Source organism: Aythya fuligula, chromosome 6 (genome assembly GCF_009819795.1).
Source record: "Aythya fuligula isolate bAytFul2 chromosome 6, bAytFul2.pri, whole genome shotgun sequence".
Lineage (NCBI taxonomy): Eukaryota > Metazoa > Chordata > Aves > Anseriformes > Anatidae > Aythya > Aythya fuligula.
The window spans coordinates 29,864,393-29,888,315 of record NC_045564.1 but is presented as its reverse complement, the minus strand read 5'-3'; the positions used below and the strand labels follow the sequence as shown (position 1 = coordinate 29,888,315).

The window sequence follows — 23,923 nt, the reverse complement described above, 5'->3', positions numbered from 1 at the left end:
AAAAAGCAGTCTTTGGCTCTGTCTCTTTAAGCACAGTCTTGTGTACAGATGCTCTACCAAGCATTTCTCCTGGAGAAAACTGGTGTGCAGTTTGTTTTAAATCCTGCGTGGCTTCCAGAGCTGCACTGCAGCTGCAAAATTCCTGAGTCAACCATTTATTTGGAGACCTCTGTACAAGTTTCAAGCAGATTTCGCAAATGCATTTTTAAATATAACTTACACATAGACAAAACCCTAGACAGACTCTAAAACTTGCAACCACCTACATATAAAACACTTCCTAGGAGACCTTCCTGACTTAGCACCCTTTTAGGATTTCGATTCATGTTTTGCAGCCCCAGGAATCTTTCTTCCTAGACTGTCTTTTCTTCCTGTAGGTGGCACAGAAATCTGAGTAAAGACTTTGTAGTTTTACAAACTCCAGTTCCTTCTATCTAGGTACTATCTGGAGCTAACATCTGGAGAGACTATGTTTCTAGGATAGTGTCTTCTGATAATTTCTTCTCTTTATCAAATGTTTATTTAGGTCCAAACCAGGCAAAGTCCACCCTGGAAGAATTATTTCCTTTGGTCTAGAGCCAAATCTTTTATCTGTTTGAATGGATGTCCTGCAAAACTAATGACTCTTAAGCAGTCTGTATTGCTCGCCCTTTTCTGCATTCAGTGATTCTTCCTGATAGCTCTTAGGTCAAATTGAAGTTGAGACCGCATGCCAAAATTACAAATAAATGTCACCCAACAGTTGGGCAATCGAAGTAACGTTCACAAAATGTGGAATTTATCATCTGATGTATACACAAAGATTGTATTTGTCTCACTTCCCCTCACATGCTCTCTCTACAGAGGGCTGTAGATATTGCAGCTGTTATTTGTGTTATAGCATCACAGAATGGTTTGGGTTGGAAGGGACCTTAAAGATCATGTAGTTCCAACCCCCTGCCATGGGCAGGGACTCACAGGGATCCCTTTTGTTGACAGAAGGAAATAGGTACTCCTAGGGCTGCAGGAATACTTTGCACATTTTCCTAAGACTGGCATTAATCAGGTTGTGGTTCCTTTGAGGAAGATCTTCATTGACACAAGGCAATCTTGGGGTGATAGTGTCAGATGTCAGGGTGGGCCTTGTGGCAGCAGGTTGGCATTTACAGCTGTTGGAAGCACATATTCTCCTAGCAGGAACAGTACACCAAAGAACAAGGATAAAAAATATTGTCAAGAGGGGAGGAAATGAGGGGGAGAGAATTACAGATCCAGAAAGCAAAGAGAAAAAAGTGATAACTAAAATATTTTCACATTAACTTTATATAATTCATGCTTCAAAAACTACATAATAGCAGTTGGTTTGCTCCAGACAAAGGAGTTTCTGTATTTTTCCAAAATAGAAGAGCTCTGCTTACCCAGTATGGGAAGTCACCACAATTTATTGATCATATATTTGTACTGCGAGGTAGTTCTGTTTGTACCTGGACAACCACTTGGGCAGAATATGGTACCACATAAACACAGGTGAAAACACCATTAAAAAACAGTTTGGGATCCTATTTCCTATTTATTTCCATGTTCAGTTTCAGGATTTGGGTCTGTAGGACAGTGAGCAGCCATTTCCAGTGTCAGTCTTCAGCAGAAGAATTTCAGAAGTCACGGAAGTTACACAGATGAAATAACACTGCCAAAGCAAGTGAGGAACACCCCCCACAGCCACTGTGCAGGGATAAAGTAAATAAACATGGCAAGCATCACAAATGCCTACTCCTGTGTAAATTCTGTGCTCTAAATTTAGAACAACTCACTTTCACATTTGTTTGTTTTAGATCTTTGCTTGACTTCGAGCTACCAATATAGTGCGAAATTGCCAAACAGCCCCGTTACACTGTTTATATTTGCTTCTGCATCTCAATGACAGCTAAAACGCAGTGAAGAAAAAGTGCAATCCTCCCAGTCAATACCCGGCGGGTATGGAAGTGTGTCGCTGCCACAGAGCTAATTTGGGACTCTGCTCAGTGCTGGTGGAGGGCAGCAGCTGCGCAGAGCTCCTGGGGACTGACGGGGAGCAGGGCACTGTCCAAACAGCCCCAACACGAGGTGGTGAGCCTTGATGAGCCTTCACTGCCTGTTGCTCCCGGGCCAGTGCCTCCACATTCCTGCACATGCTGTCCTCCAAAGCTTTCTCAGATTTTCCTGGCTGCTGTGTGCCCAGCGGAGGAGCAGCCCAGCATGCAGCAGCACGGATCTCCCACCCAAGGAAGCCCCGGTGATAGGCACCAGCATGCGGAGGGCACAGATGAGAGCAGAAGCAACTGGAGCCTGGCATTTCAGCTGGGTAAATGGGGGCTCAGTGCTTCACAGACTGCAGTGATGGCATATCTGGGAGCTAAAACTTCTGAAATTCGCTTAGTGCTTTCTCTGAGAACAAAAAACGAAGCCTGTGTTGTGGCCAAATTGCAGCTCTGATGGATTCTGTGTGTTTTACTTAGAAGCCCAGATGTGGCATCCCCTACACCTATAAATTGCTGTGTAATGTTAATTGCCTGCTCTACCCAGAGGTAGCCGCATCATTTCAGCAGTAGGTGAAGCAGTCCACTTTTTCTTACAAGCTATTTAAAATTAGTTTGGTTGAAATTCCTGCAAGAGAAGGAGCTATATAATGATAAAATACAATTTTCTGAAAGTGAGGTGTTGGTTATTTTGAGCTTTGGCATCATGTATGTGTTGTTAATGAGAAAGAACAAGGTGACAGAAGTACTCTTGCCGCGGTGACATGCTGCTAGGATTCTTTAGATGCAGGTCAAAAAGCCGTCATTAGCTTGCTTCAGGCTAAACCCCATCAGCTGAGTTTTGAAGAGAAGCAAAATGGTTCTGTAATAGCTCGGCTGGGCATAGGAGTGCAAGTGCTGATGATGACAAGGTAGCAAGCACAAGAAGGGAGAAAGAAACCATTTCTTTTGCTTCTCCTTGCAATAGTAAAGCTTAATGTGGTTATAAAGAGAATTTTCAAGAGACCAAGAGTGAACCATCAACATTTTTAGATAATTCCTAGTTGGTTTGTTGGCAAACAAAGAAGAGAGTGTACTCTGAGTTGCATTTTTTTTATTTGCTTGTGATGACCATCTCCATAGGTTACTGACCTTGCAGATTCATAAAAAAAGTTATGGTGAAGTCAGGTTATCAGAAGGCACATTTCTGCAGAAGTTCTTTCTATCTGATATATTTAGGCAACATTCAGAGAGAGGTCTGAAGTTTTTTCCAGCGCAATGGCACAACAAGATCCAAAAGGATGAACCTCTATTAAAGGATGGATTGGAAGAATGCACTGTGTATAAGAAATTTTATTTGTCAGCTTAACAATATGGCATGGGGAACTAAGTATGTTCTTAAAAAGGAGCTTTGGCATGTATTTTGAAGCCATTGCCACCTATTTGGACAAGGCATTACAGAAGTTACAGGGAGAAAAATGAGATTTCACTCAGCATGCTGGGGATTGTGCCCCAAGGCTCATGGTGGTAATTTCTTGAACCAGATGTTGTGTTGTGGTGCCACTGTGCTGCAGATAAAGGGGAGTCCGAACGCGCTATTTCAGGAAATGTGTTCAGTATGGTCGATTCATGATTGTTGGGAGCTGGGCTTAGTCTATACGTGTAGTTTGTTTTTAAGTTACAGTTCTTTTGTCAATCCTGGGATATAAATAAACTCAGTTCCTCCGGTGCCTCATTCCCAAAGGATGCAAAAAGTATCAACTAACTCCAGTAGGAGACTTGCTTTTCCCAGTCCTTCTAATCAGCTTCTCACCATTTGGGGACACAGCAGCTGGCCTTTTTTTTTTTTTTTCTTACCCCTTCTAACAGCTACAGCAGTGTCAAGGGAGGGAGAGGAAAAGACCTCTTACCTTACTCCAAAAGTGAAAAATTAACCCTTTCACTTTCTTGCCAGAGAAATGCACTCCCGCCTAATCACAGCAATCCACAGACATCCTAGTGCATTTGGTTTACTTTAGACAGTGACATATTTGAGGGAAGGCTTTGAACATCTTGAGTGTCTTTAATTTACCAAGGTGATCGGAAAGCAGGTGGTGTATTGTTCAACAATTGAAGATACAACTTAGTACAATAAGTACGTGTTTTGCTGCTGTAAATGTATTTTAATTATTTTGAATTAACATCAGTTAAAACCACCAAGGCAACTAGTTAAGAGCTGTGTAAATACATTTTTTGCTTTGTAGACTGTTGCAAGTTTTTACCTGAAAATCCAGGTATCAGTGAGGTGGCTCAGGCATTGCACAGATTTTCTGTGTCTTGGATAAACCATTTAGTCTCACTGTCAACACTTTCTTCTCTTGTTGCTAGCCAATTTGTAAAATACACTGTAGGAAGTGAAGTGCTTTGATCTATTTATTTATATGGAGTGATTTGGAGCAGAGATCACTTTTACAGTGTATCCTGGAAGCATATTTGCAAACCCATTCTCTCCTCCAGATGAGCAAACACTCACAATATGATCTTCCAAGAGGATGGCATTGCAGCAGATAACTCTGTACATAGCTAAATAAAAGATGGCAGCTTTCCATATGTCACCTTTCTAGAGGTAATCTAATTAGATGAGAATTAATTATGGATATGCAGGTTACACAGTGCATCCATTGCCCTGATTGCATAACCCAGTCTCTAAAGTTGTCAGAAGAAAAGGAGCCGAGCAGTTAACAGCATGGGAATTGTTAAGACTCTGTTGCCCAAGAATGAACTCTTTAGGAAATTAAAAAGTAATGCATTTCACAAATTACTTGTACTTACTTGTATTAGTAAGTACATCATAGACTTCCAAAGAAGGAGAATAGCATTCAAGAATAACTTACCAGAAGCATACAAAGGAATCTTAACAGTAAAGAAGAGGTTTGTTAGATATCAAGAAAACAGCAAGAAACCTTGAGTTAGTTGAATGCAGTCTTTAATTATTTATATTTTTAATGGAATATAATTTTAAAAACCAACATGAGCTGTCTCTGGCAAATTGATTTTTTAAAACATTTAATATCATTTGGGCTCCTCACTTTTATCTGTGTTATTTCTTCCTTTTATTCCTGCAACACTTTCCCCTCTGTCTGTGCAGATCAGAGTAGCTGTCTTCTGCAGAACAGCAATCTCATTTTGTTTACCTTGTGTTTCCAAGAGAATTGAACAAGCCCAGGATTCACCTCCTCTAAACAAATACTTGCAAGACAAAGGTATCTCAGCTATTCTAAGGACAAGAGGTTTGTTGAGATGGAGAACAGTAAAGACTAGCAAGGAAAAAAACTCAATGTGTTTTTATCTGAAAAAAAAAAAGTTAATCCTTTGTGCAGCCTCATTTTCTTTGCTTTTGAGATAGCTCTCCTTTTTCATTTAAGTTTTAGAGTTTTTCATCCAAAGGAAGCAAGAAACCGAGGTATTTTCTTTGTTCCTGTCAAGTAGCTCGAACAGTTTGAGAACAGAAACCAGTCAGAGCAGTGTGATTAGCGTAGCCAATTAGGGTGGATTTGCATATTCACAACACGGCTATCGAGAAATAATTCTGCAGAGATAATGCAAGCGTGGCAGCGCCTGTCTGCCAATCGGAGCACCCTGGCTCCCGTGCTGGATGGTAATTGAGAAATAACCGTGCAGTGATCCTGCAGATTGGGCACCCCGCGCCAATCCACACACTGGCACTGCGCAGCTGGGGAAGAAAGTGCGTTTGCAAAGCAGTCGCTGTACGATACCCCTGCATGCTGGAAAAGGTTAATCTACACTCCATTTACATAAAACGCAACAGCATCTGTCAAATGAGTTGGTTCTTCTAAGATTATTTCCAGCTTCAACTTGTGCTAGCTGCCACTTTTGGGGGCCCAACCTCACCAGGAGTCTGGGGGATGTGGCTTTTAATGAGGTGGCACGCGGCCGAGCCCTGAGTGTCCCGTGGCTCCTCCGTCCTTCAGTTCAGCCAGGTACAGGGTATGAGGTGCAGGTGAGCTTTGCACAATAGCCCAAAGGTCGAGCCATAAAACCCTGCTCGTTTTTGCCCCATCATCGGGGTGTTATCCAACAACCAGGCAAGAAAGCAAACAGCCTTGCAAGAAACCTTGTAGGTTCTGCTGGATAAAAGACCAGGGTGGCTGATCACAGCAGCTTTATTATCTCTGAAAGTGAAAAATCACCTTATATACTATAGTGACAACAATCTGTGCTCCCTCTCTGCATTCCTCTGGCTCCCACTGCTCTTCGGCTCATACCAGCAACCATGTTGCTGCAGGCATGCAGGCGAGCACAGGGCAGAGCCCCCTGCTGCCCCGTGCCCACATAATCTGCATCTTCAGGACACCATTGTCTGATCCAGGGGCTGCCAAGTCCCTCCCTGCAGTGTGCAGCAGCCATGTGTGCTGATTTTAGAAAGACTGATGGTGATGTTTGTCCGCAGTACTCCTGACTTCTCTGGTGAGGGGGCTGAGGCCTTGATGTTGAGTCATGGCGGGGCAGCCCGAGGCCTTCTCTCAGGTACAGCTCCACAGGCCACGGGCACTTTCAGAGCTGCTAAGGGAAAGACAACACCACAAAAAAATGAGCTTGTGGGTACTCAGGGCTACGAGATATCAAGGGAAACTTCAAAAAAAAACCCCTAAAATTAGACCATTGCACAAATCATAAGATTATAACCTGGTATCATATCTACCAGGATAAAGACCATGAGCTCTCAACCTCTGTGCCACAAAGAGACATTAGGCACATTTAGTTGGGTAGAAATGTCTCCCTCAAGAAAGATATATATTTTATAATAACCCATGATAGGGATTTTATACCCATCTCAAGAATACTCACCACTGGTTTATCTACTCCACTAACTTACGTAAGATTTTTTTTTTTTGTAATGGCCTCCCTTTATGAATAACCACAATCATCTCTTTCCTTCCTATCCCCTTTGTGGCACAAGCTTTTTATTAGAAAGTTAATAAACTTTGTGTATGTTCTAAAGATAATATTGAAAACTGCAAAACTGTGTTCTGCATTTTATAATTGGTGTGGAAAAAAGGGGGAGATCTAATCCAATTGGGTCTTCTTTGCTCTCTTTTGCTCTCTCTCTCCTTTTTTCCCCTTTGATGGTAAGCAGCAAATTTTAATTAGCTTCATTTCCACAATTCAGTCATGCATATGTAATCTTTGTTCACACTTTTATAAAGTAAAATTAAGTGAAAGAAATTGGGTAATAATAGAAAGCTTGTCTGAGCAGAACAAATGTGAATTATCAAACATAAGGAGAGATGACTGGGAGTACAGGGCTTGAAGTTGTGCAAGGTTTGAGGTTTTTTTTTTTTTTTTTTTCTGAAATAGGACTGCATAAATAATGCATAGGAACAGGTGCTGATTATCCTGTTTTGGGCATCTTTTGTTCATTATGTACTTGGGCTGCTGAGGTACAGTGATAACCAGTGAATGTGAGGAGACTGCTTAATAACAGCTTTCTAATGTTTCTCTTTTATTACAAGCTGAAAGTGTCACATGAGCTTGTCTAGTTAATAAAAATCACTTTGTGAACCCACTGTTCTTAGATTTGGTATTGGAACAGATCACTGTATTGGGCCTCTCTTGATTATAGCTGCAAAAGCTGTTCTGCCGTTTTGCATTGTAATTTAAAGGTTTCCTAATCCATATACACACCCTCTAATTAAATGTTTCCAGGGGTTACCTTGGGAGCCTTCAGTGCTATGGTTTGAAACTAAAACTAAAGAGTGCATTAAATTCATTCTCCCTGGGGTGAGACACAGGAGAGGGAAGTCCATTTTCATCCCCTGCTACTCCTGATTATTAGAAAGCACCAGCATGGTTGGGACTGCTAACTTCACTATTTTTGTTATCTAACATGAGAAGATGGAAATTTAAAGGGAGACGATCAATATGTTTATATCTTGTTCAGCTTATCATTTCTGAAGAGATTCATCATCAGCAATGAAAAACCAGAACCTCCTGTTGACGTAAATGGATCCATGGCCACAGAAGCTGCACAACAAACACTGCTGCACCAGACACCGAGATCTTCACGAAAGGAAATTTAAAGTAGCAAAGCATGTTGGTGTCACCACATAGAGAAGTAAAGTTAATGGTTAATGGTTAATGTTAAACTCATGAGCAGATACTTTCTCTTCAGCGCCTGTGCACACACACTCAGCCTCACCCCACCAACCTAACAGGTCTCGGGGAAACACCTCTTTTTGTCCCTGAGAAGGAGCTCTTGTTACAGGAAGTGTTTCAGACTTGGGAGTTTCTTTTTTCTTTTTATTTTCTCTCTAAGCATGCTTTGCTATCAGTACATAGGGATAACCAAGATTTAGGTTAATGGTTAACAGACCAGTGATAATCACATAGAAACTCTGACTTCCTCCTGCTGTGGTCAGGACAGAAAACTGCCTTCACTCACAGAAGAGGCAAGAGCTGAAAGGAGTGCAGTTCACAGCGCAGAGGGCTGGAGTATGGCAGCTTTGCTACAGATTGGTAAGAGCTAAGACAATTTCTCTCCCACTCAGATTACTGACTCAGCTGCTGTTGCTTACAAAACCCACAGGTGTGTCTAGTTGAGACACTTTCATTGTACCTGATTGTTCTGACCTGTGTGTCTTGGTGAAGTGGGCAAAGCGAGAAAGGATCTATTTTCTGTCATTTTGGACATCAGGGAGGCTCTTCTTCCCTCTTCATCGTCCCAGGGGCTGCTCATGGAAGGACAGACATCCTCTTCAGACTGTTTTCATCGCATTAACCACACTCATATCCCAGAGTTTGAGGTGTCTCATTGGATCAAGATCACTATGGCCTCTCTTGACATCTGCATCTTTGTAGCAGGCATCTTGGGCAACAGCATCACCATCAAGGCCACCAAGATCCTGCAGAAGAAAGGCTACTTGCAGAAGGAGGTCACGAATCACATGGTGAGCTTGGCCTGCTCAGACCTGCTGGTCATCCTGCTTGGCATGCCTGTGGAGTTCTTCAGCGCCATCTGGAGACCTTTCGGCACCCCAAATGGCAATGTGGCTTGCAAGCTCTACTGTTTCCTTTTTGAAGCCTGCAGTTATGCCACCGTGCTGCATGTGGCCACCCTTAGCTTTGAGAGGTACGTGGCTATTTGCCACCCCTTCAAGTTCAAGGCACTCTCTGGACCCCGCACAGTGAAGCTGCTCATCGCCTTTGTCTGGGTGACATCTGTCATCGTGGCTCTGCCCCTGCTCTTTGCCATGGGCACAGAATATCCCCTGGAAATCATCGAGGGCTACGAAAGTACGATGGGCTGCATGAAGCCAACTCCTAGGCACCAGTTACCCCCTACGGACAACATGACCATCTGTACCAGCCTCTCCTCCAAGTGGCCTGTTTTTCAGGCCAGCATCTTCACTGCTTTTGCTGTGTACATCATAGTGCTGGGGTGTGTCACCTTCATGTGCCACAGCATGATGAAGGCCCTGAAGATCCACAAGAAAGGAACTGTGGCGGTGAAGGGTGACCTAGGACACCAGGAGCAGTACCTAAGGAAAAGTGAGAGCTCGGAGGGCAAGAGCTCCAGGAGACAGATCACTCTATTCCTGGGTAAGATCCCTCTTCTACTCTGCCTCTTCTCCCCTGCCCCCTTCCCACAAAGGAAGGAAAACCAGAGGCCTGCATCTTGCCTCACCAATTCCCCCCCCCCAAATGGGGGATGTATGGTTTGACACTGGTCCGAGATGGAGAGGCATACTTTTGGTTGCAATGACATATTTAAGAAACCTGATTTCTTTGCATGTTTCTGACTATTTTTGTTGTTAGAACAGGTGGGAGGGAAGACAAAAGGAAAAATCCATTTACTGTCTAATATTTATGTTGCCTGATTATCCTGCATGTCTACATGCAGCAATAGTGGTAACAGGATGTTGCTGCTTGACCTTTGTGGTAGCAATAGCCACAGCTGCCCGGACATAAAGCAGCTCTACTTGCATGTCTTCCCATTAAATTACAAATACATGCATATTTAGTAAGGCCCTTAATAAGAGGGCAGACTGTCTTGCAAGATCTACAGCTTGTCCCACTCTGAAGGCATGTCCCTGTTAACTGGGGATGCTCCCTGAAGTGCACTGATTTAGCTTTCCGTGGCTGTGTTGCATCCGAGCATTGAGGGAGCTGGGCTGGGCAGCTGATCTGGTCTTGCAAATTGCTGTTGCCCTTTTTGATTTTTTTCTCGGTTTTATTTGAAGGCCTATAACCTTGGAATTATGTTTGATTCTGATCTCTCTTGCCACATTTGTCAGACAAAAACTAATCAAGCTGTCATTTTACCAACTTGGACTCTTTCCAGGCAGTGATCCATGCAGTCTCCACATTTGTTGATGCTCTTAGAGGTACCCTTAATCATGTCCTGGCTGAATTACAGCTAGTTCTTGTTTTGTTGGGTTGCTTAATACGATACTGGGTATAATAAATGAACCATCTTGTGTAGGAATGCACAGCAGACCTAGGATTTCTGTGTTGATTTTTGATGCTCTGCTTTATATTGCAGAGGGGGAGCTGAAACTTGTGGATCTGCCCACTTCTAGAACTTTATGTTGATGGCGATGACTTGAGAATCCCTTGCTTCCTCAGCTAGTTCTGCTTCTGCCCTGGTCTGGGGCAGGGAAGGGTGTAGGGCAAGGAGTCTAGGGTGCAACCAGCACCTTTTCTGCTGCAGGTGTGGTGGAAACCTGTCAGACAAGGCCTGTGACTCAGGCGTGGGGACAGGCTGGAGCTGCGTGCTGTGCCCGCCGTCACCCTCCAGATGGGAGACGTGACGCTGCAGGCTGCACACAGCTCTTCTGCGTGCCCAGGGTGCACATCTGAAGAAGAAATCGTCTCCTCGCACAAGGCATCTATTAGTCAGGGACGAGAGCCCCCGTATCAGGATGATTAAAAGGGCTCTTGATACCTGAGTCCACCGAAAGTACTGACTTCTGGGCTGGAAGCTTAACAGCTGAAGCTAAATGCAGCATGTTGCACAGACCTGAAAAAGGGATAAGGCTTTGCTCTTTAAGTTAAGTGCTACTGTGGGATCCTTAAATGTCTGTGGATCTCGCTCTCCTTGTAAATTATCACCCACAGCTACATTAAAGTCCAGTCTAAGATCCAAATCCTGTAGCAAGTTCTAGTCAGGTTGAGAGGTGAAGGTAAATTACTGCGGCTTTTCTTCCCCTCCTTGATTATTTTTCTTGCTTGCTGATAGTCTAGTGTGGAGTAGGGCAGACCCGTTGCTGCTTGCAGAAGTGTTAAAAAAAAAAATAAATGAAAGGACAAGCGAGTTGCTTTATCTTACGGGAATTTGCCACCGGTATCTGACGCTTTCTCTGCTCTCAGCTTTCTGGAGCCAGTAGACACTTCTGTGAATCCCCTGAAATGATTTCAGTGGCGTATTTTAAATGGCTCTTAATACGAGTCTTGCTAATTAACTTGGGTTGGGAAATAAATTAATAAACTGAAGAGGAAGAAACTGTGGCTTGCATCCCTGAGAACAATGCAAAGCAATTTAATTTGGAGATTTCATAAGAGTGATGCTTTAGGGCAGTTTTAACCCAGAAGAAATGAACATATAAATTGTTTACAAATTGCTGAATTTAAATATAGTGATTTTGAAGTCCTCTTTGTTTTTCATTTAACAGATGGGTCAAATTAAAACAAATATTTGCTCATTTACAACATATTTCACTTTTAATGTGAAATGTAAATGACAGCATATAGCAAGATGTCTTCAAACATCTAACAGCAATAAAAACAATTTAGCATTTTCTTCTTCTAGTTGTTAAAAGTGATAAGTTCTCCAAAACGGAGATTAAATTCATAAATCTCTTGACGATGAGAAAAAGCTAAGTGGAAAGAGACACAAGAAGGAACTGGTGCTTTTTTAGTGTCACGTTATTGTGAGGCACTGGAGAAAATTCATGAAAACAAATTGTAAATGTTGAAAGACTGTGTGCTGTGGGAGGCACTGGTGCTTGCAGGATGAGCCCCGGCCGGGCTGACACCACAGCTGGGGTGGAGGAGGAGGGGGACGAGGGGCTAAAAGAGGGGAGCACGTGGTACTGGGCAGGCTGAGCTCACGAGGGAAGGGGGGTTCTTCCAAGGGGGTGTCTGCAAGGGTCCAGTCCTTTGGTTTAAACCCTGGAGAGGCTGGTTTGGGTGTTGAGGTCCGTGGTGTAGGGATGTCTGACCCTCCTGTCTCTGCTGCCCTCACCATGCCTGTGGTGGAGAGGAGAGACTGGTGCAGCAGTCGCTGTAATTCTGCACCTGGTGATGGAGAGGGAGCACTTCCAGGGGCTGTTCGGCTCAAATTTTGGTAGATTTGCCCCAGTGGGGGAATGCAGATTTGTCCCAGTGTTTTGGAGAAAATCAGTTCTGTTTTTTAAACTAGGTTGTGCACTGCTGCTCTTTCTAGGTTCTTTCCCATTATTGCTGTTGGCTTCGAGGAAGATATGATAGTACATGTAAGGAGGCTCTGCTTAATGCTTCTGCTCCTGAATTTAGGCATTTGGGGCTTTGGAAAGCCTGGGGCAAGCTTCCTGCAATCTCTATGCATGTGATTTATTTGATCATCTTCTGAGTGAGGTGGTAAAACTCCAGTGCCTCCAGTGGCTCACCCCATCCATATGAGCAGGGCAGATCAGACTGGGTGACATGGTGTGGGTTTTCCATAGCTGTTAAAGCAGCTTTGCTCATGTTGGGACAGCAGATCTGTCTTCTACTGAAGGGCAGCATGGGTCTGCTTGAGTCTGGGCTCTCCTCAACAGCAAGGAAAATATAGCTGGACTTAATTTTTGAGTGGCTCATGGCAGCACTTGATTATAGAAGTTTCTTCACCTCCAGCAGCAGAAACAGAATAGGTAAATGTGCTTCTGAAAATACTGGGCGGATGGCACTTTGATGAAATGCAAGTTTTTAATAGTATTTAAAGTCTCCTAGTTCTCAGCCCACCGTGACACTCTTGTCTTTCTGCTGGGACTGTGAAGGGCCAGATGGTGATGAGAGAGATACCTAAATGGTCACAGGATGATGCTGGGGCCCTCTGGCTGCTCCAACACCTGAGCTGAGGCACCTGCCTGCATCAAGGAGCTCTTGACAAAGGGTGGGTTTGGGGACTTTTGCTGGGTCATGGCAAGGAAAGGGAGGGAATGCGACAGAAGGGTCCTGCAAAAGGGAGAACCAGCTAGTGCAGTAATTATTAACGTTAGTAAAAGAGGGCACCACATAGCTGAATCTATGCCAGTTAAAAATCTTCAGGAATCATTAACTTAATTGCTAATCTCCAGCAGTCGTTAAGGGGAGCTGTGTGGGACAAGGCCCTGTGCCAGTCGCCGCCGGGGTGCACCTCAGCGGCAACAGGTCCGTGCCAGCCGTGCGGGCCTCGGCTACTTCCCTCCTAGTCCGGTCACTGATATAAGGCTGCTTTTATGCAAAAGCACCTGTGTGCTTAGATCTGACTGGCCTGAACTTGTACTTAAAAATGAAGCGAGTTTTGACTGTCCCAGATGGAAAATTTACCACTTCTGAAGCTTCTGTGGTATTGCCCTTGCCAGCTTCAGTTTTGTGCTTCGGATGAAGGTTTTAATTATTTTGTATAAAGCAGTTTCGGGCCTACCATGGTAAATAAATTGAAATTGAAAAGTCCTTTAGTGTTGCTATATGCACTGCTTTTCTTTGTTATGTGCTTCCAGCATGCCCTTCAGAGCAGCGCTCCCCTCTCTGTGCAGCAGAGGGGCTGCAAGGTGCTGGGGGCACTTCGCCACCTGCCCGCCAGCATCCTGGCATGCTTTTCTGTCTCCTGGCCACCACGAGATGTCCAGCCATCCCACCACTCTCTTCCAGAAGAGGGAAGGATCAGAGTAATCCAGCTGCTATGAAATTGTTGCACAGATCATAACCAGTGGCAGGGTCTCTGTCTGAGAAAGGCAGTGTCGTGGCTTTTCCTTTTGTCAAATGCTTTAATATGTTTGTCAGATACACAGAGTGTCAGCTTGAAGAAGGTAGCAGTGTTGGTTTCGTGTGTTGTGGTACGGTACAGGTAGCTTCTGGTCTGTTTTATGGAGTAAAAGAAATTAGAGGCTTTGCTGAGACTCTGGTGAGTTCCACAGAAGGAAAGGCAGTCCCTCCTGCTAAATCCAAATACAATGAGCAAAGACTGGAAAAGCTAGAGGTGGTGGCTGTTAAAATGATGGGAGGCTATTCTATCACAACCCCAAATGCCACTACAAACACCATGGACACAACTGAACGTGGCCATAAGCTAAAGATAGATAAAACATTGAGTCAGAAATTAAAAAGATCTCTTGGAACTTGAGCTGGATCACTGTTTTCTCCCCCTGATATACTACTGCTGGCAGATTAATATTTTGCTCAGAATAAAGGTATTGTGTGTAGAAATAGCCTTTCCAAAGATCACTAAGGAAATGTATTCTGCAAGGCACTTGGCAATTGGATTTTCAGGAGGACAAATTACTTCAAGTACTCTGCAAAAAATACATGGTTGTCATCTAGAGATGACTCAGGCACTGCATAGCTTGACAGTGGTAGGACTTTTGTTACAGGAAAATTAGATGTTTCTTCGTAGGCTGGAAATTGGCTTGTTTTTTTTTTTTTTTTTTCCTTACTGAAAAAGGTAAAACTTGGTAGAACAAAAATTGAAAGAATAACCTAATTGATTAGATTCCAGAAGAACACAGCTCCAGCCCATGTTCTTTAAACTCAGCTTCATCGACTCCTCTTGGTTCATTTCTTTAATCATTCCACTCAGCTGCCTTTCTTCAGAGACTTTGTTGGAGAGGTGCCTGAAGATAAATATATTGTAGGCTGGATATGATTTTCATCTATGTGTTTTATACGGTGTCTTCATCTATATATTTCCCTGAGCTGGGCTTCGAAGTGCACAAGACAAGCAGGAGACTGCATGCTCTGCAATGAGTAGCAGGGGCTGAGCAGGGGGCATGAAACACCTGGACCCAGAGACCAGGGGCTGATTATTCAGCCGAATGAGACACCCGCCCCTGCCACCAGTAAGATTTTTCCTTTAGGTGTTGCTTTCTAGAAGAGAGATCAAAGAAAGGGATTTACTTGGTGGTGTTCAGGAAATTTTGCTTTCCTCTTTTCTGCAAAAGTATTAACCTGGTGTCAACAGCAAAACTAATCAATGCTAGCGAACACTGGTAGCACAAAACTGAAGCTCAGCAATTCAGCAGATGACAATGGAAAGACTGTATTCAGGGATCTCAGCTTCTAGGGGCAATTGTGTACAGCCAGCCTCCTCTGATGAGCTGTGGGACTTTTGTTGTTTCAAAAAAAAAACACCAAACAAACAACCAAAAAAAACCCCAACAACAACAAAACATAGCCACAGTAAAATACACTCAAAGCAAACTTCTGAAGTCCAGGTATCTATATATTTTCCGTTTTTCCACAATGCAATTTAAAAATGAACATAAGCAAAAACAGCATAATTTTCTTCTCTATTGTAGAGAAAGCAATTTATCTACTACTGCTTTTAACTGGACTCATGTACTAGGAGATGGTGCTTTTGGCTTAAATAGACAGTCTTCCTTTTCTCCTACTCAGAGGGATGGCAAAATGGTGCAGAGAGAAAAAGAATGTAAGAATAGGGACTAATTGAGGCCAGTACCCCCAGGGTATTTAAGACTTTTGTAGTTTTAATGGAAAAATCAATGCGTGATTACACTTTGCATTAGAGTACTTAAAAATTGCTTGAAAGTGAAGTCTGCAGCTTTAAAAACAACCTAACCCTGAAAATACTACACTTGGAGAAGCAAACTCACTACCAGTGTAATCCACATCATTCTTGATGTGTGCTGTCCTCGCAGATGCGGTCTCCATGCACACACAACTACTGTCTTTGCTTCTGTGCATCCCATCTCCCTTCCATTTGTGTATCTTCTCCCCATACCTTTCAGCCCTTGTGTTTTCCAGCACCCCTAGGTATACACTAGGAGAAGGAAGGTGGGAAGTGCAGGCATCATCCCTCAAGAAACAGGGAGGAGGCTGCTGCATTTGGGGAGATGAGATCGGGCTGTGTCATTTCAGCTCTGAAAAACCCATCCTGGCTCATGGCAAACCCGCTCTAGGGCATGTTTTCTCACAAGTCAAAAGCCTGGGAGCTGTCTCTTTCTCCAAAGAACAGAAAAGAAAGCAAGAAGATTTATTTCCATCAAAGTGGAGAAATATAGACGTTGATCCAGGTATGAAATGAATTGAGGGAGATTGTTCTCAGCTAAAAATCAGCACCCCTACTTTGGGAAACCCTGTCCTATTGATCCTGGTTGACTGCCCTCATTCTTTGGTCAAGAGACTATTTTCTTAAGCATTAATTTTCCACTTTCTGTTTTCTTGCTATCTCTTCTGAGCCAGACACCATCTCAAACACAGATTGCTCTTCAGACTTCCCAGTTTTAGTAAATGGGTCTCATTTGTGGCAAGTTCACACATGATTTATTGAAGTCTTCACCTGTGAAAATTAAATGCATTATCTATTCCTCTATTGTTTCATATTCCAATTATACCACATTTTGCAAAATTAAATCTTTTGTTTTCCTGGCTGATGTTAAGACTATTATCTTTAAACAATGATTGCTAGCCTGTGAATTTTAATAGAAGACAACTTTAATTTCTGAGCATTTATTAGTAATATGAAGCTTTCAATTTTATCCTGCATAACTTCTTGATTTCCTAAAGGCAAAATTTGTATTAGAAACTGAGAACCGATGAACTGCCAACCAACAGGTTAAAGATTATTTTTGTCTCTTTCCTTGTTACAAGTGAGTTCCTAAGCCTATAATTTCACTGGATAGGTAGCAAAATTGAAAAACGAATACGATGGAATTTCCACAGAAGATAAACAGTTAAGATTTCAACTTATGGTTGGCACACATTGTAGCACCTTCTTTGCCTTTTTTGAGGGCATCGTAAGTGTGTTTGTACTGGTAGATGTAAGTCTTATGCTTAAGTGAGAAAGCAATTATCCTCTGAACTCTGTTGCAGATGTATGAGTAATATCAAGGCCAAACCTTTATGGATTAAATGAGTTTGCCAAAAGCCTCTTCATTGTATAAATACTAACTTACAAGGATTGGTGAAACTGAGAAAGAGGTCCAGTATTGATATGAGCTAACTTTCCCTTGCTTCTCCTTAAGTTGTTTCCATTCTCTTGCTTGTTATGTTTAATTGTCTCTTACAAGCAGTTTGCATATTTGTTTCTATGAATTTTTAAAGAAGGTATTCAAGTTGGAAGTGCAGTTGATGGGGTTAGAGTTGAGGGTCTCTCTGAAACCAGCTGTCTGCTTGTTAGGGAGACGTGCAGAGGGAGAGAGAGTTGTATGAGCACTCAAACAACACTTGACATCCACCTGCAAACAGGTGCACATACATAATAATTACCAGGAAACTCAATTATACTCATGTGTGTAAAGAACCCCAGACACAAAGGTGTATTAGAGAAGACAAAATTGCTTAGTTATCTATACTGGTCCTCACCCAGCATAAATGGCTTTCTCTCCTCATGTTTTATTAGGTAGCATCTGCACAGGTATTCAAGAAGCCCTTCTGCTCCAATCTGTTGTTGAACCCTGCAAAAGAGCTTCTCAGATACAGCCCTTTTTGGAGGGGGAACTAAATATTTTGTCCCTATTCATATAATATTTATGCAAGGCTGCTTTGTTTTTACTCTGCCATATAATATTGCCAGGTTGTTTTTTGTTGAATGCAATGATTATCTTGTGTAGCTCAAGGAGGGGCTGCCTTCAGCTCACCCTTGTTTTGGTGCTGTATCTAACAGGGTGCTGCTGAAGGTGATTTTGATTTGAAGGAATGTTAGGAGACTGTCCTGATTGCTCCTTCCTAGATAAATCTGTTGAGTTCAGTATATGTGTACCCCTTAAAGTACAGTAACTACAACTATTTGAGCACTTCTTCCATGAAGTGTAAAATTTGAATTGTGGAATTTATAGTCATGGAGACCAAATGTAAAAGTGGGCTCCAAAAGGGATTAAATATAACCTTGAAGGATAGTGCTGTCAAGAACAAGATACAGTCTCTACTTTGGAAAGTCGTTGTGGTGCTGAGTGCCAGAAACTTGGTGTGAATAGTACAGGAAAATCCCTCTTGCTTGTTCCTTCTCCCACAGATGCCAATGTGGGATTATCACAAAGAGAAAGGAGTTGCCAGATGAGTGCTAGGTCTGTCCCTGTATGTCTGCCCTGAAACTTTCTGTATATGCCAAAATTGTCAATTAATCAGTGGCTGCCTTCAGACAGGAAGAATATATGCTTTTTAAGATGGTGGAAAAAGGAATTTGGCTGAACAAGAAAAAATTGAAATGCTCTCTCTAAAACTTTTGTCATTTTTCCTACACACTCTTAGACCATAAACTTGTAAAGAAAAAATTCTATACATTACTGGGGTGCATTTAATTTTAATCTAGAGGAGTTAAAATGTGTCTCTTTTGATGAGCTCCAGTATTTGCTGATTTTTTTCTTCCTGTGCCTCACATTATGTTTCTGCAGTAAAGAAAACTTTTGGGCTCCCTGATTTCCAAACGAAAACTCACCTTAAATTTGTCCCTTAAAGGTGTTAAGAATTAAGGTGTTCAAGAACCGAATCTCAAGGGAATGCTTAAGGATAGCTATAGAAGAAAAGCTCTTCAAGCTGCTGTAACTGGGCCAATGATCAGAATTAAGCCTTTAAGGTGACGAAAGATTGCAGTACTGCAGCAATAACGTACAGAGAGATTCAAACAGTCTTTGCTGTGGGTGCAACTTTAACATGCCACATTGCTGACCATTAGATAAGAACTAACGTCGTGTGGTGAAGGACAAAGTCAAAAGAGGGCCTGCTGGACAAGTGGAATTGTTTGCCCTTGCCCTGTAGATAGTGAGAGCCTTCTGACTTTGTATCACGAGCTCATTCAACAGATCAGAAACCCAGGTCTAAAACGGCTGGATTGGGTTGTGTCAGAGGTATTCAAAAGATGGTATCTGAGTAATCTTTTTGTCGTGAAAGCCTGAATACTTAAATTTTAGTGGTAATAATATTGATATCAACTCCTGCCTAGATTTGTAAAGGCTTCTGTTGGTATTTGCAGGCCTACACATACCTTTGAAAACTCGGACACTGGTTCTGGGGCAGGAACTTTGGTACTGAAATGTAATGGGTTAAAATATATTCTTGTTTAAACTCGAACTTTTGACAAAATGTGATGTCTAACTACCCGCATCGAGGCTGGAGAATAGGGCTACTAAGATGACTGGGGAATGTGGAGATGAACCTTAATGGAAGCTAAAATTAGGTTATCTTGTTTAATGTAGCAAAACTAAGAATATGTCTGGCTTTGAGTTGTCTGTAAGCACATAGGGGCAGTGAGTACTGAGGAAAGAGGAAGATCTGGTTTGTACCCTGACCTGAAAATCTTGCAAGACTGACTCAGGAACAGCCATCAGTGCGGTTACTCCAGGACAATCAATCTGACCTCATGGTGCAACCAGTTAAGCATAGCAGTCTTGCTGTGCATCTTCAGAAACAGCCGGACCTGTTAAAGTTAGGCCTTATGTCAAGGAGTTTGCAGTCACCCTTCTCTCAGCTGTGGAGCCAGGGACCTTCCCTCCAGCATGCATGAGTCTTCCCCTCCAGCTCAGAGACTGTCTCAAAGTCATAGTACCCTTGATTAACTTTGAATTTATGGAGCTCTAAATCCATGCTGAGTATGGATTTGCTAATTTGGTCTATAAGGAGAGTAACCTGCAATAGGATGGCTGGAAGAGAGTTCTTCTGAAACCGCTGCCTGCTCATCTGGTGAGTACGAGGGACCATCGGAACTGCCTCTGAGCAAAGCCAGAGCAGATCTCACCTCTCTGTCCCTGTGGGGGTTTGGGACCGTGTACCTCATCTGTCTTTCAATGCTTCTCTTGTGCCCTTTCTTAAAGGACTTTCCCCATCTACTGTACTTGGAGGCAGCCGTGGGAGTTCACTATTAAATGTGAATGTCTAGAGAGATAGGAACTTTCCACTGTCGTGATTCCCTTCACTTTTCCTATTCCCACTTCCATGCACGTCTGCTGAATTCTAAGAAGCTTTTTGATAGCAACTTGAAATTCAAATGTCCCTTTTCTTTTTGTCTTCTGGTCCAAGCCAACATTTAAATGCATTCCTTTCTATTATAAAGAGCATATTGACAATTTAGGAAACACTGTCCTGCAGTACAAATGCTCTGATATTACAAAATATTACCATGTTCTCTGCATTGATCTAAATGATGGCGTTGGCACAAGAACTAATAGGTCTACAGGGGCCATGAATGAGCACAGGCAGAAATGAGAAAATTTCTAATCATGAGAAGGACGTGTTCAGGGACAACCTTCCAACTGGAGAGCTGGACCGAACTAGTTCAGTTTCTGGGGCAGAGAACATGCTGATTTCTGCAAGTCTGTGGTTTGGATGCCCATGCCTGGAGTTAAGGGATGTCTGGTCGCGAAGCCCAGGCCTCTGGTGGGTTGGAAGGAGGAGGTTATGATTGTTACTCCATGGTGTGGCACTGACTCAGCATCCTGCTCAAGGCAGGTGCTGAACTTGGAAAGGTGCAGCAAGCAAATGTTCATAAGGTTCAACATTTTCTTGGCAAGTACCTGCTGGCAAACTCAGACTTTCAGAAATCTGGCCTGGGACCGCACAGCATGGTGCACACACGGGTTCCCGTTGTAAATGAAGGATCCATTTCCTGCACGTTGGGGTCTCTGAGTATCAGGGCATCTCCTTTGCTTTCCTCCCCCCCGTGCCCGCATGCCCTCTGTACCAGCCTGCCTCAATATCCTCCTCCACCGCCAGCATGCCCATTAGTCCTGGTGTGCCTGGTGACTGGCATTTGAAAACCTGCCTCCGAGTGCCTTTCTCCGAGAGAGAATTGCTTTAACCTTATCAAATGGAAGTGAAATTTAAAATGACTTCACGTTTATTTACTGACAGGCAGGAATGTCCTCTAAATTGACTGTCACAGCATGAACGCAGTGCGGCAGGACCGCATCATAACCTCTTGTTGGCCTTCAATCAGTGTTAAATTTGGGGAGTGGGGATATTATTTCGGCCTCCCTGGGTGTACGGATAGCGTTCTCATTTTGAAGTTTTATACAACGAAGTTATATTTGATATTTGCATAATTCAAATAGATGAAATCCTCAAACAGGCACAGAAGACTTGATTTCATTAACTTGGGATGCAGCCATTCCCATCTCTCATGCATATGGCAAATACCTTTCCTGTAAGTATACTTTAAAGATTCATTTCTTTCTCTAATCAAGTGGTGAAATCCTACTCACGGGAACCAGAATTGATTTCTTTTCCCTTCAGACTGAATGGCACAGACCTTATTTGGGTTAACTTCTGTCGTGAAAGGTAAGGTTAACCCTTCTGTGTGCCGAGAATCAGCCAATTGAGTTCCCGTTTGCTGCTCCAACACCCTGCAAATGTACACGGTGCAGTTGTCCTGCAAATGTAGCTGTCAGCTCCGTTAAGCTCAGAGATGCTCTGACTATTCTCAGCAAGGGCCTATATTCACTGAAAGCCTGGCCATGTAAGCTGGTTTTTAAATTTCCTCCTGGGCTTCGAATGCTGTAATTGATCATGTGTAGTTTGGTTTTAGTCTTTAACAATCAAGGTGAGGAATTGCTCTCAAATCAGTTAAGATGTTAGGAGGGAGGGAGGCAGCTTCTCTGTGCCACATGGATGGTACCAAGGAATCACAACAGGCTCTTGCAAGCCTTCTTCAAAGCATAAGGTTTTCTGGTAGGAAATGGAAATCAGGCAGAAATGCTCCTCTCTCAGAGCTGGCACCTGTACCTTGCTGTCTGTGGGGGACCTGTGGGGACATGGGAGAGCTCCACCAGATCAGTGCAATTTAATAGACATCAGTGGAGAATTGAAGCAATTTTGGTTTAGGTACCTGATGTTGCTCCAAGTAGTCTTGAGGAATACTCCTGCACACTGTGCAGTCTGAGCCCATGGCTGGGACTCCTCTTCGTAGCAGCACCTAGGTGAATTTCCCTTCTCTTTACTACTGAGTTGCCCAAATACATTTGTATGCTGTTTTCCTGTTCACCTTCTTGATAATGGAGTTCTGCATTTTGTTTTCTACCTTTCAGATACATCACTTTTCACTTCAATTGTCTTATATTAGTTGAAACTGATAACCTGACCCTTTGGCTGCTCTGCTTCTCTGAAACATTTCCCAGTGCTTTCACTGAAATCAGGATGCTCTGCTACACTCCTACAGGGAGCTGCTTAAAAAAAAAAAAAAAAAGGGGGGGGTCGGGAATGAGGAAAAATATATTCTTTCTTGGTAATTTGGGATGCTTAATTTTCTACTTCTTGTCTTAGAACATGAAGTTGTCACTGGGGAGGGCTTTCTTCCCCATGTCACTAGTGCATTTATGGTGTGTTTTCTGCCTCTCCTGCCTGCCAGGTAAACGACAGCAGTAGGTCAGTTGGTATGGAACACCCCAAGAAAAGCCAGGGTTTTCCTCCTGTATTAAAGGAAGATTTTTATGCTGTAATTGATAGTAACTAGTATACTTTCCATTAAACAAATACACACTTCGGTATTTGACCTCTAAAATTCCCGTTGTGGGGATGCAGAGTGGGCAGGAAGCACTGAGCTTGCTCTGGTGTGTCGGTTCCCACCTCAGCTGTCAGCTGCCTCTGACAAACAAGTTTATAAGCTCAGCACTGTCGTTCCTGAGCAGTTCTGATCCGTCTGGCTTTACTGCTTTGTTCACTTAAATGTTGCACTGCTAGGCCATTATGCAGAGATTTTCAGCTCATCCTGAGGAAGTAGTGCCCTGTTTCTGCTTTTCTGGGCGTTCCCGTGGCACAGAAAAGTGGGCTTTTTTGACAGCAGGGAATGCTGAAATGGTCTAACCATTCTCACCAAACATTCACCCTGTCTCAAGGCATGTTCCTCATGCTGGGCGGCTTCCTCATGCTTAGGAGGTAGCAGCCCAGAGCCCCGTGGTTGGCACCGTGTTGCCTTTTGCAAGAAGAGCAGCCCAAAATAACACGGCCTGACACAATGTCTTACTCTTCTCGTATCTGAAATTTCTGTTAGATTTGTTTGATATTTGCGGGGCTCTTTTTGGTTTGTTGGTTTATTTGCTGTGATCTTTAAGCAGGCTCAGATCTATGGGACCCAGCTCCCACCTTGAGGAGAAGCCCTGGAAAAATCCTCATTCAGCAGAAGCCCCAGGAGCCTAGACAGGCACATGCCATGTGTTGGGGTGCACAGGAGATAGATGCACTGAGTTCAGTAGGACCTAGAACCACTTTAGACCTTTGGTATCAAAAATCTTGTTGACAAGCCCTGGAACTCTGACTTTAAAATCATTTCAGATCAGGAATCATCACTTTACACCACAATTTTCAAATCCTTTATCTTTTGAAGTAACCCTGAGAAAGTCAGCGCCCCCAACGTTCAAACCTTATTTATTTAATTTTCCTATTATTTCAGTACATCAACAGTTAAGATAATTTTCACTCAATTTGTTTTTGGGGAGAATATTTAGAAGCCTGAAAAAATATATATTTGAAGTGAAACATCATATCATGCTTTTGATCCAAGGACTGGTGTTCTGCAGGAGAAATTAAAAAAAAAAAAAATATCTCATGATAACCCCTCTGCTTTCCTAAAATAGAAAACCTGCATAGTTAATGAATATAAATGAATGTACATTCACTTCCTTTTTTTTGAGGTTACTAAAGCTGATTAACATTAGGTACCACAATTTATTTAAAGCAGTTGAGTAATTATTCTGCTTCCTATCCCATGAACACGCAACTTATTTATTACTGAGGTTGTTTTTTTTTCCTTTAAGTGTATCCTTGAAATCACATTGGGGACATATCTT

At 42.9% G+C, this 23,923-nt stretch overlaps 1 protein-coding gene across 1 annotated transcript in view; it reads left to right on the top strand.

Annotated features, from left to right (window-relative positions):
* Window positions 1-8,707: 8,707 nt before the first annotated feature.
* GPR39 (G protein-coupled receptor 39) overlaps window positions 8,708-23,923 on the top strand; it is a 71,676-nt gene continuing 56,460 nt past the window's right edge. The window contains exon 1 of the mRNA XM_032190535.1: window positions 8,708-9,572. Coding sequence (XP_032046426.1) covers window positions 8,708-9,572 — 865 coding nt within the window. The remainder of the gene's footprint in view (window positions 9,573-23,923) is intronic.